At 38.7% G+C, this 12,784-nt stretch overlaps 2 protein-coding genes across 2 annotated transcripts; one reads left to right on the top strand and one right to left on the bottom strand.

Moving 5' to 3' along the window:
- LOC133421670 (immunoglobulin lambda-1 light chain-like) lies at positions 1–2,216 on the top strand. The gene is made up of 4 exons (XM_061711387.1): positions 1–46; positions 131–453; positions 1,202–1,235; positions 1,866–2,216. Exons 1-4 carry the CDS (start codon positions 7–9, stop codon positions 2,189–2,191), a joined length of 723 nt encoding a protein of 240 aa, XP_061567371.1. The 5' UTR covers positions 1–6; the 3' UTR covers positions 2,192–2,216.
- Positions 2,217–4,382: 2,166 nt separating this feature from the next.
- Positions 4,383–6,144, bottom strand: si:dkey-282h22.5 (uncharacterized protein LOC107988040 homolog). The gene is made up of 4 exons (XM_061711918.1): positions 5,791–6,144; positions 5,437–5,532; positions 5,206–5,335; positions 4,383–4,744 (listed from the first exon to the last, which is right to left on the bottom strand). Exons 2-4 carry the CDS (start codon positions 5,522–5,524, stop codon positions 4,465–4,467), a joined length of 498 nt encoding a protein of 165 aa, XP_061567902.1. The 5' UTR covers positions 5,525–5,532; positions 5,791–6,144; the 3' UTR covers positions 4,383–4,464.
- Positions 6,145–12,784: the final 6,640 nt, after the last annotated feature.

Genomic DNA, 12,784 nt, shown 5'->3' on the forward strand with positions numbered 1-12,784 from the left:
GACAACATGCTGGGGACCCTCTGTACTCTCATCACTGCTCTGATGTGTAAGATTTTCTTCTGGTTCAGCTTTTATTCTGTGGTTTTCAAAAATCAACTATTTCCTCATGATTCTTTGTTTTTGTTTACAGATGTTGATGCAGCAAAAGTGTTGACTCAGACACCTGCTGTCCACACAGTCTCTGCAGGACAAGAAGTTGTTCTAAACTGCAACATCGAGAGAGATGAAAATTATGTTAACTGGTATAAACAGGTGCCTGGTGGAACTCCTCAGTATGTTTTGAGCTTTCACCACTCTACCAGCTCACCCAGCTTTGGACCAGGATTCTCCTCAGACAGATTTAACTCTAGATCCACATCAAACATAGATTACCAGTTTATCATCCAGAGAGCAGAGACAGGAGACTCTGCAGTTTATTACTGTCAGACATGGGACAACTCTGCTAAAGAGAATGTAACACAGTGATTCACACTGTGACAAAAACCTCCTGACATAAACACTTCTGCTTTCTGAACATCTGACATCCAAAGTCAACCCAAAAAATCACTTCTAGAATAAAATATTTCACATTGTATTGACATATACATGTATATTTCGATAAATAAATGTATAAATAGTGTTATTAATGTTGTTATCATTGTTGACCTATGTATCCATTATCTGTACCTGCTTCTTCCTGTTTAGGATCCCAGGGATCTGCTGGAGACTATCCCGACTGTCTGAAATAAAAGCAGATGTAAATCCTGGACAGATGGACGTCCAGAGCAGAAATTATGGATAATACTATCTTATTTTACTTTCCATAAATATGTTTATCACTGTTTACACATGCAGCTGTATTTTGCTTCACTACCCATAACTAAGGGATGATATATATATATATATATATATATATATATATATATATATATATATATATATATATATATATATAAAATATAAAATATAAAATGATAATAAAACACACAAACAACAAGGAGCAAAGTTAATCTTGTCCCAGTGAATCCCTTTACCTGAAAATAAAACAAAGTCATGAATAAAAACTCCAACTTCTATCCAGCAGTGTTTCAGAGTCTAAATCATGGTGAGAGTGAATGAGATGTTGACAGTGAAAGTTGGTCTCAGCAGGATGTTTCAGTTCCCTCATCAGTGACAGTCAGGAGGTTTTTGTACGAGCATGTGTACAAACTGAATCACTGTGGTATTCGGACCAGGAACCAAGCTGATTGTTACAAGCAAGTACTTTTATCTGATCATGCAACATGATACTTTTGTAGTTTTGCAGCTTTGGAGACATTGGTTGTTTCTGGTTCAAGCTGACAGAACATGATGATTTTTTTTAAATATGTGTACATATATAAATTTAAAGTTGATAGAAATGTTCATCATGTTTCCAGAGGAAAAAAGAAAAGAAAACTGTTCATACAATATGATCAATTTGTAGTTTTTCTTCAAACTGATAGAAAGTAAGGATTCGATGTATCAGTGGATGTTTCAAATATTTCTTTATATCTGTGTTCACTAGTTTTATGACCAGAACATCTATAACAGAAAAAAGTCTTCAGCTTCTGACGATTTTTTAAAATACTGATTTTTTTATTGTTACGTCAGTTTTGCTAAAAGTTGAATTCATCCAAAGTTGTTGTCTTCAGTAAAATGTCCATACGATTTACAGTTGAATGTAAAAGGAAAAACTGATTTTAAATTTCACTGACAAAATATTTGTGTAGAATTCTAACACTTAGTTCAAGAAAAACTTAATTGCTCCAAATGAAGTGATTGTTGGGATTGTGGGTTAGTTAATAAATCAGTGTGTGTTTTACTGATTTCATTTGATGTTGTGAGTGTGGTTCATGTCTTTCCAGGCTCCAGCCTCCCTCCTCCTGTCCTCACAGTCTTCCCTCCGTCCAGAGCTGAGCTCCAGTCCCACCAAGTCACTCTGGTCTGTCTGTCCAGTCAGGCTGGACCTTTTGCTGATGTGAGCTGGTTTTCTGCTGGGAGTCCAGTGAGCAGTGGGATCTCTACCAGCACCGCCCTTCAGACACCAGACCAGACTTTCCAGATCAGCAGCTCTCTGACCATCCAGACATCAGACTGGAACATGGGTCAACTTTACACATGTAAAGTGTCTTTGGGCTCCCAGACTTCAGAGAAAACCATCAACAAGTCACAATGTCCTGCTGAAGGATAACAGAGGACCAGAAACATCATTTAACTTCTGCTTCTTTACTATTTTTGCTGAAAGTTCATTAAAAATGTACATGATAATGATCTTCAATTATGTGACCATTTCCATCATGCTGTCATTTTATTGATTACATGCACTTTCTTGAATTCCAGCTATCAGCTTTGCATTTGTTAGATTCTATAAAGCAAAATAAAAATAACATTTTCACAAGTATTCATTGTTTCTTTTTTATTTTCTTGCAAAGTTATTTTTAATATCATATTTTTTCATTCTGGGAGTGATGAAGGGATATCAGGATTCTATAATTAACTCAAATTTGTGTGAGCATTTTATAAGAATTTGAATGTTGAATGAATCTTTATGTTTCATCCGTGAGATACAGAAACATCATGACCTTTCCTGGAAAGATGTTTTGATTGCCGTTTTAGTGGAAAATGTCAACATTTTGACAGATTTTTTCGACAAGGACTGAAAAGCTAAAACATGTGCAGCCATCAGTATTAATTTTAGTAATGTAATGGTTTATAACTGGGAGGAAAATGTTATAAAAAGAAGTACAACTTTAAAATCTCTCATCTAACAAATGCATTTCAAATGAGATGTGTTTTACAAATGAAGAGTATTCAAAGTGCAACACGTATTGCATTCCAGCTACAGTGTACATAGATGTCTGATAGTCATCATAAGGAGGGGACAACCCTTGATTTAAAATGTCTAAACTGGCTTAATCTGAGTGCAATACTTACAACATTATGTAAAATGATGGAAAAGGAAACTGAAAATGTCATCCTCTGTCAGTGAAGCGTCATCTCTCTGTCCTCCCAGGATGCACCTGCAGACCTCCTTTCCATATTTATAGTTTCACGTAAATGAAGTGGTCAACAGTCAACTGAAGAGCAAGCACCCTGCATGGGATTGAATGTAGGTTCAAAACTAACAAAGTTGTGTTCAAGAAATGACTTGGAGTTGATTGAATGACGTTAAGGGAAATGTAGAAACAGGGGTGGCTGTTGGGACATTTTCTTTTGAGCATACAGCAGAAGAGATCTACCTGAACCTCAGCTTCTAGTTTGACCACAGGTTCAAACAACTGATGTTTCAGCTGAGCTAATGACTCTACAGTTGCCCCAATGAGCCTCAGGTTTTTTTTCATTTTTTTTCTTAGTCCATTTACACAAAATCAAAGCAGACTTGTACATGATTTTGATTTATTTTTTTGGTTCTGTAACACAAGTGTAATACAAAGCAGTGACAATTACATTAACACGGATTATTATGAATATAGAATATATCAAACAACACTGATAAAAATGTCAGCAAACTTTAGCTCAGAGAGTCTCACTGTGGCTATGAAGGTTAAATCAATATTACAAAACTGCCCAAGATTGACTTTTGTTCTGTCTCCTGCAGTCACTGCCTTATTGTCTATTCCATCATTACTTCATTTAGTCTCTTTGTCACCTCTTGCAAGATGTCCACTGTAGCTCTATGAGCTAGCCCCATTGTTGCCAGTGATGTGGATAGTGCCATAAAGCAATATGCAGGTGTCGCAAGAGACGACCAGGACGGGAATCTAAAGTTACTACTGTTTTTTTTGACTGTATGGTATAGAGCGTGCTAGATAACACTGCCTAAAAGTAATCAATTTAGCTTCAAATGAAGTTAAAACCAGTATCTAAGAATACAAATTTATTTTTTGCGTTGAATTTAAAAACATACATGCTTTTACCAGCTTTTTACTGCTGTAACTCAGGTTTCTTTCAGGGCTTCCTGCCTGAACAAACAGTCATGATCAAATCTCACCAGTGCTCTCTTCTTTTCACTGGCTGCGTGCTAAAAAGTGCCTTTATTTTAAATTATAAAGACGTTTATTGCTTGTTTGCTCAACTTTAAAGTCTTAAATGTACTTGCCTCTAAATACATCTCATTAAGTTGACATTTGTTTGGTTTGTGACAAAAGGGGCTTGATTAGTCACATGACATGTGGAGGAACTTTCAAATATTTTCTTAAAGTTGGACATGGATATAGTTTTTATGTGGACCTTTATGTATACCACAAGTATTTTTAAGTTGTATTATACCGGCTGTTATGACACAGAGCAGCTGTGAGTACATGAGTTGGTAAATGCTGCCACCTTGTGGCGGATTGTGGAATGACAGGCAAAGGTCGGGATATAATGGCAGTGTAGGTGTCATTTCTGCACCATATGTTGTCACACTGTGGTATTACATGGTCAATCATCTATCACATCATCTTCAGCAATACAATAGCAGGTCTAGGGTCCCTGTGTCGCTCTCTTCCGTGCTCTGACCAGACTTGGCTGTGTGATGATCCTCCTCTCGGGAGCCCTCCTCTGTGCTCCCAGGGGAGACCTCAGACCAAACGTGGGGGGAATCCTCTGAACGGGCCGCTGTGGCACTTTGAATCTGCCTTCTTTTAGATCATCCGCAAAACCCTCCATTTTGTCAAACTTGGCAGTAAGCCTACCCAGCTCATCTTTTAGCGAGTTAAACTGCCGGTAGAGGTCCCCGAGAGCCTCTGAAAGAGGCTGGATCCTGCACACATGCAGAAACACATGGGGAAGTTCAAATGATTTCATTTTGAATACAAATTCAATAAACATGAGTGCTGTTATATTTCATAAATCCCCAGGAAATAGAAGTCATGGCGTGCTGGTGGGCAGGAGAAAAGAACAAAGCTCTATTCAATAAAGATGACAGTATTAAATGGGCAAAGACTTGGACTAAGGTCAGCCAGAAAGAATTCACAACATGAGGCTTAAACATGTCCAGCTTTACTCTGGCACTGACTCTGCAGTGAGCTCACTCACAAAGTAAGAACATGTTACATCATTCCTAATTTTGTAGAAGAACCAGGAAATTGTTCACTGACATTGTTGACGATTGTAATTCTTACACATTTCACTCGTCTTTAACCCAGAGATTAGATCTTTCTTTGACGTTTTTGAGCTTGTTTCTGAACAGTCTCTTTTATATGCTGTCGAATTTGGACTCACCTGTTATATTCAGGTAGAACGGAGGCGTGATCATTGATCAGCAGGTCTTTCACTTGGTTTAAGATAGCAAATTTCCAGTTGTCCAGTACCTGAGTCAGGTTGGAGCACGTCCTGCCATTGGTGGGTTCAACTGAACACAGGAGTTTAGAGACTGTGTGAGTCAGGATTCATTTTAATGTGTTTTAATATTGATTTATACTTCGCTGAGTGTGACATCACTGCATTCCAGACCTTTAGGGTCCCAGGGAGAGGTTTCTTGTTTCCATTTCTGAGCGCCACACACTGAAACCACGCAGAGCAGGACCAGAAACCCCTTCATTTTACTACCTTAAAAAGTAAAAGAGATGCAGAAAAGAAGTAGGCAATGGTGCATGAAATAAAATAAAATAAATGGAAATCTCAAGCATGCTCAACATTAAAAAAAAATCAATTAATGATAAAATCGTGCCAACAAAATAATGCATGCATGCATACTGTATACTTGAAGAAGCAGTGTGTCCTAAAACTTCACTGTGTCTGAGCTGCATCTGCTCATAGATTTACTGCACAGAAAGCAGAACAGTGAAAGAAATCTTTGAGCTATACCTTTTCGTGACGCAGTACTGGAAGCCTCCCTAGATCAGAGGAGCAGATCTCACGGTACAATCCTTCAAGAGTCACACACTGAGAAAACAAGACCTGGGCAGCACTCTTATACGTCCCGTGGCCATTCCCCCACCTGCTTCCATCTACGTCAGTGATGCAAGGCGGTGACATAATCCGATCCCTTTTAGCATACGTGCACATTGCTGCATTCAAGTACCAATAACATGGTACAGAGACATAAACACACACCTGCTTCCCATTGCAGCCTCTGCTATGAGGTTTTGCAGCGTGTGTGTCTGCTACAATGATAAATAACCCACAGCTTCGACTATGGGGGTTAGATAGATTGATCGCCTCCCCTCCTGTCCTCCACGTGTCTTCTGAATCCAGCTGCATACGGCAACAGCACTTCATAAGGACTCCAACTCAGAGGAGGTGTTTGATGTAGCAGCATGGCTCCAGAGAAGCATTCTTGCTGCCTACTGTAATAAAATCTGCTAAACATCTGGGCTTGACAGATACAGGCAACATCTGTCTCTGCAGAACCTATACACTCAATAATAAAAAGCAAAGGAAGTAGGAAGTTTAAGAGCTTATAAGATTGGTATCAACTATTTTTTTTTTTTTTTTTTTTTTTTATTTATTTATTTATTTCGATCACATGCTCAATATGGTACACTCATTCATAACATGTCGTGTAATCATTTGGATCGAAAAGGAGTAGGCTGAAGCTCGGAGCTTATAAATGCCTACCCTTTAACCTTCACATTGTTATTATTTAAACTTTCTATAACAAATGCTTTCTAGCATTTCCACCCAAAAAAGAAGCAAACACAAAAGAAAAATATATGTCACAACAAAGAACCAGTAAGAAAAGAAAAAAAAGGAAAAATAAATAATAAATAGTCCTGATTAAAACAAGGACAAAAAGATCAGTAATTATTACCTGCATAATTCCATAATTCTCTCTCTTGTGTCTTATCCTTTAATCTTGTTGGTATTTACTAATCATGATGTGTTTTAAACTATTTTTGAACTGTATGATGTTTTTACTTTGTTTAAGATTATCTTGCAAGCTATTCCACAACTTAACCCCTGTAACTGAAATACACATACTTTTAAGTGTTGTTTTAACTGTTGGTTGTTTGAGATTATGTTCCCCCCTTAACTCATATTGCCCATCTCTATCCTTAAACAGTTTTTGTATGTTGCAGGGGAGTGAATTATTCTTTGCTTTTTATATTATCTGTGCCGTTTTAAATTCAACTAAGTCAGTCAATTTTAGTGCGTTTAATTTCCAGAACAAATTTTAATGAATAAAGTAGCCCAGAAACTCTGTTCAACTGAAATAGATGGTGTAAAGGAAAATATGCAGATCCCGGGAGCTTTGCTCACATCCAAACCGCTAAAAGCTCTAAATCAAAAAAATCTGGCTCGTGATTTACTCAGCTTGACATTTATCAGTCCTAGATCATTCTAGATTATTTGTTTGGCTAGAAACCCACTGCTGATAGCAGATTATGCATTTTTTTGTCTTTAACCTCAAAATAGATGACATCATCTGGATAGTTTTAGGAAAGTGACTGATAAGAGCCAGGAAATATATTTATCTACTGCACCTTTTCCTTCATTTCGTGGGCAAGAGTAATACGTTTGTCTCTTAAACGATAAGAAAAATGAAAATTCAAGCTGTACTTTACTTAAAATTGCTGTTCTTTACTTCCTCCAAGAGACTGCGCTGATGTCTGCAGATCGTTGCAGTGATTTATGGACGCAGGCGAGACAATCTTTACGGTGAAGGAATCTGTCTGGGAAGCAGTCCCTACTATCTTTGCCAATTTTAGCTCCATAGACACAAACCACAATTCTTCATCATGAAAAAGGTGTGAATAATGGCCCATGTTTACCTTCTAGTTACTTCTAGTTACTAGTTACACACTATATAAAATGGACACTTTTATTTTTTTTAAAACTGTGATTGGTTAAGGAAGCATTTAATCCTTTATAATCGCCCACTGCTCTGTGAAATCAGCTTGCAGACAATGACCTTAAAACCCATTTTTCTTCTATTTGAAGGATCATTGCCCTTACTGAAAGATCAACTTAAAATTCATTCTGTTTTTCAGTTTATCTAATTATTTTATAGCTCTCTTTGAATATATAATGCGGTAATCGGTGTAAGCGAGCTGCCAGGTCACTGGGGCAGTAAAGGAAGTAAAAATTATAATAACTCCACCACCATGCAGCTGGTATGAGGGGCTGAAAAGATGTTTTACTTTTCTGCACCACAGCACTTCTCCCCTTACTCTTTTCAGCTAACTTCATTCGTATTGTTCATAGTCTGTGTATTTTCTCCCTCTTCATCTAATCTGTGCAGCCTCTTTCTGGCTGTAGACTCACACATGTGACACCAGCAGCTGCAAGAACAACCTGCAGATGTTTACCCAGTTCAGACCACCTAATCTGAAGGCTCATTCTACATCATTCTGCGTTAAAATTTCTGCTTATCCATCAAGTCTGACTTTTCCAACGCTTGTGATTAACTTTCCTCATGGTGGAATTAATGATTTATTTCCAATAATTTTTCTGATTCACATGTGTTCACAGCTTTTTCACTGTCTCTGTTTTTTCACCGAGGTCTTAACTTTGACCAAAATAAAAAGACATCCTTGAAAAGAGAAGAGAGGAGCAGGTCCTGGAAATGAGATGTTTCAATCTGACAATGTGATCGTGATTCTATGAATTAGAATCTCAGTATGTCTGTCACGCATGTGTATAATCACTTACGCTTTTGAATTACTGTCAGTCTTCAGTGGTGCCAGCACTGCAGAGCACAGAGAAGAAACTAATTGCTGTTTGATTCGTATCCTCCCAAAAGAGCCATATAAAACTGGAAACAGTTACATTTGTAAAACAACAAACTGACAGGCATTCAACTTTGGGTTTTGTTAAAAACCAGGCAAAGTATATCCCGTACACTGTTTGAAAAAATATCTTCAGAAGTGCTACTTTGTCTTCTGAACACTGGAAACTGAAATCCACTGCTTCCCTGGAGTGAGTTTTCAAAGTCAAAGAGGAAACATGTAGGAAAAAACATCCCATGTGCTCAGAAAGGGAAACATCTTTAATTCATGGTATTTGTTTTTTTATTATTTGCATGGATTAGTCCTCTTGAACAACAGATTAAGCACATTATGTTTGCTGTCAAATTTATTTTTCAAACTGTAATATACATTGTTCATTTTTTAGGGATGGATTTGATTTGTACCATTGTAAATGAAAATGTCCTTCTTGTCCTGCAGCCAAATGCAGCATAAACCAGTAGCATATGAAACAGCTGTGACACAATATTTACCTCTTAAAATAAGTGGTATATTTACCAACCTGTTGACAAATAATGTGCAATCAAATTACTTTATAATAAAAACTAATTTATCTTAAATATATTGTGATCAGAATTGTAAAAATGTTATTTCAAATTGTGCAAATGAATCTGGAATAAAAGTCAGACTTAAATTCTCTCTTTTTCTTTTTTTTTATGACCTGAATTTCACATTCTGGATTTCTGCAACTTGATTTTTGGAAACTGTGAGCTTTCAGCTCTAGTAGGGCAGTCAGTAAAATACTAGCTACTTTAAAATCTCAGCTCTAGATGGTTATTGGAAAACATGAATAGCTTTTTTTACTTTGTAACTTTCTTATAATGATTAGTTTCATAGGATGTGTGTCGCCTGTAGTCACCTATTTGCCCAGTAAAGGGTTACAGTGTTGATATTTGATAGGGGAATAGTATTTCTAATTCACCTCTGCTGTCAAGACTCTTACAAGTTTAAGAGTTGTGCAACCTCTCCACATAAAGTTTGCAGGGTATGTGGCAATGAGCAATATGGCAATTTACACATAGTTTCTGGCAACACATACTGTATATGAAGGTATTAATGGCCATCCAGCAGTCAGTGACTCGGGTTCTGCCTGCAACAGTGGACAGACTCGTTTCCAGATCCCTGCTGCTCCGTCCAGCACAGCCGGAGGAAAGAATGACTCCAGCGGTCCTACGGAGCCAGAGAGTGAGATAACCAGACCTCCCTCTTTCTGTTTTTTAACTCAGGGTCACATACGCTCTCTCACATGCTACTTGTTATTGACTCTCACCAGCACATTATTTCATGACGACTTTATCAGAGCAACATTGAGAAGATCGTTAAAGCGAAATCTATCGCTACTTAAATTTAAAGACTGAAGCCACCCACCCACTGATGACGCTCATGCTTCAGGTTTTTAAAGAGCACCAAGAGGATGTTGCTACTAAGTTCACTTTTGACCACTAACAATTATCCAAATAATTGCAACTGGTTGAAATGATCCCTGACAGTCAGTGTTCTTGGTTTTCAAAAGAACTAAATATGATGACAGGTGCATCTTCATATTTAACTCAACCAAACAGTGCGCAAATCATTGACTGAGGTTTATGTTTCACTATAAAGAATAGTTATACATTTATAATTTGTCTTAATAGTAATAATCGGTCTAATTAAACTAAGGTAGATATTTAATGTAGTGATTACTAACTATTGAGTTGAAAAATATGAAGGTGGAAAGCTTCCCTGATTTCTTGAAACCAGCAAATTCAAATAAAATGTTCATGATGTCATTGCTTTTATTGTTTTCTGTGGGCAGAGTTTGCTGAAAAGCACTTTGAAAGCACTTTAAAGGGAATGATTCTAATACAGTGAATAATTCAATTTACATTTAATTAAAGATAGTGTTCACAGTCATGCAAATGACATCTTTATAACATGTTTTTATTTAAGAATATATGTTTGTTTTTAAGTACCGGTAACCTATCATAGGAAAAAAAACTTTAAAGCATCTTATTGTTCAGCAGCTTTTAGTTTCAAGGTTTTGACGTTATGCTGCATCTCTTTTCATACTTTCGTAATTACAATCGTGATTCCACACTGGCCTCTAGTGGCCAAAAGGAGAATGCAGCGATGCTGCTATATATTGGTAAAAAGGTCTGCATTGGGGGGCACAGCAGTGTTGGGTAGTAACGCGCTACTGTAATGCCGTTACTTTTGTCAGTAAGAATAATGCATTATTCCTTAAATAAAGTAAGTCAGTTGTGTTCGAGTTTGACCGTTACTGGCCCCGGGGAGAAGTGATGACGAGCAGGAGAGGAGGAGACTGTGCTTCCAAAACAAAGTCAGGGATCTTTTAGAGCAAATTTGACAATGAAAATAATAAAAACTTAGTAAGAACGTGATCATTTTGCACCCATTTGTTTCAGGATGTAGTCTGCAGAGTGCAAGAATCAGTTTGAGGTATCTTAAAGGTATAGTCTGTGTTCGTATTCATAAACATTTATTGTTATACTGGGTGAAATGGTCCTTCCATCCTGAGAGTAGCCAGTGAATAATGTGTTCAGAAAAAGGAAAGAAAAAAATCCAACCTCTGAGAGCTTTAATCCTGTAAAAACTCTGACCAATCTGTTATTTGCGCACCGAATGAAAAGGATTGGTCCAGGACCAGACGCTTGGCAGGGGGGAAAGAACCAATCAGATGCCTTCATTTTAAGTCCTGCCCATGCCCCCCTCCGTCCCATGCGCGCTCCCGTCACGTCTCTCTGCTTCCAGCCTGCCTCCAGCCCCAGTGTCCAATTCCCACGGGTCGTCCTCGGCTCAGACTGTCCCAGTCGAACCCCCCCAATCCTCCAGACCGACTGGCAACCGCGGCCTGACATCGGATGGCCCGCGCCGCTCCTGGCTTCACTGCCGGCTCGCGGTCGGGCTGTCACGTCGAATGTAACGGCTCGCCCTGCTAAAAAGGCTAAAAAAAGAAAAACAAAGTGCGATTCTGCAGCGCAGGTTGTCCGCTACTGGGGGTCTGCCACGGACCCCCCAGTATGGGGGTCTGTGGCAGACCCCCAGTAGCGGATCGCCGGTGTGCCGATGGCTGCAGTGCTACGGTCCCCTGCAGGCTCTGGAGGCACGGGTATGCCGCAGGGTACAGCGTAGCCTACGGCGTAGGGTACGCGGCGATGTGCACCATTCTGCGTTGGTGTAACGCGGAACTATAAATCAGCCTTCTCTGTGTTCTGTTCTGAACTTCTCTGTTGTGCTTTTGCTGGGACTCCGGGTCCCTCCGCCGTTCATCGTTGTGTCTAAAAATTATGCAGTGCCCACCCAATCAGAAACGGTACAGATATTCTGTACAGCCCACCCCTGCCCCCCCCCTAAAACCGGCCTCGCTTACAGGTGAATGAGACAAGGGGTAGTTTTGTTGAAAATGTGCTGTCCAAAATGTCCTGGAAAACTGGACTCCTGCAAATGCGCGTTCCCCAAAGTTTGTGGGGGCGTGGCTTTGGACGGAGCGCTGACGGGAGGGGGAGGAGGGGGTGGGGCTTAAAGGAGGTGCAACTTTCAAATCTTGCTAGCTCTCTAAAATCAGGGACCCTACCTTTAAATATGAACAGCCCGGTTTGAGTTGGATTTGGGACATAATTTTGCTCCAGCAACTGAACAGAATCATGGTCGCAGCAGAAGTTGTGTGAGGGATCATTTTAAATGAGTAGATATCTAACTTAAACAAAGGCCACACAGCAACATTATTTATCAAGTTGGAACATTTTCTAAATTGCAAACCCACTCTGATTGTTTTGTTCCACTCATCTTTTTAAAAGCAGCATTCTGGACAAATATTCTCATTTTTTTAAAGATTATTTTTTGGACATATATCAGCAGTCGCTTCTTGGGTATGGTGCTGAAGCCACTTTAATCTTTGCACTTCAAGTAAAATCTTTGAGGGGAGTTTTTCCTTGGCACTATTTGGCTTAAGGTTTTTCTCCAACTAGGGGAGTTTTTACCTGCCAGTGTTTATGTAGAAATAGCTCAAGGTTCATGTTTGAGGTCTCTGGAAACCTCTTAGAGACAACTTGTGTTGTAATAGACACTATATTAATAAAATTGAATTAATAAATACAGCCTAATTTAGATAA

Source organism: Cololabis saira, chromosome 21, assembly GCF_033807715.1.
Source record: "Cololabis saira isolate AMF1-May2022 chromosome 21, fColSai1.1, whole genome shotgun sequence".
NCBI classification, from domain to species: domain Eukaryota; kingdom Metazoa; phylum Chordata; class Actinopteri; order Beloniformes; family Belonidae; genus Cololabis; species Cololabis saira.

Excerpts from the sequence above, each read along its gene's own strand:
- LOC133421670 (XM_061711387.1), top strand. The coding sequence starts at position 7 with ATGCTGGGGACCCTCTGTACTCTCATCACTGCTCTGATGT. Across the intron at positions 454-1,201 it reads ACAACTCTGCTAAAGAGAAT|GTATTCGGACCAGGAACCAA; the intron begins GTAACACAGTGA and ends TGAATCACTGTG. Across the intron at positions 1,236-1,865 it reads AACCAAGCTGATTGTTACAA|GCTCCAGCCTCCCTCCTCCT; the intron begins GCAAGTACTTTT and ends ATGTCTTTCCAG.
- si:dkey-282h22.5 (XM_061711918.1), bottom strand. The coding sequence starts at position 5,524 with ATGAAGGGGTTTCTGGTCCTGCTCTGCGTGGTTTCAGTGTGTGGCGCT. Across the intron at positions 5,336-5,436 it reads CTCTCCCTGGGACCCTAAAG|TTGAACCCACCAATGGCAGG; the intron begins GTCTGGAATGCA and ends TCCTGTGTTCAG. Across the intron at positions 4,745-5,205 it reads GTTCTACCTGAATATAACAG|GATCCAGCCTCTTTCAGAGG; the intron begins GTGAGTCCAAAT and ends GCATGTGTGCAG.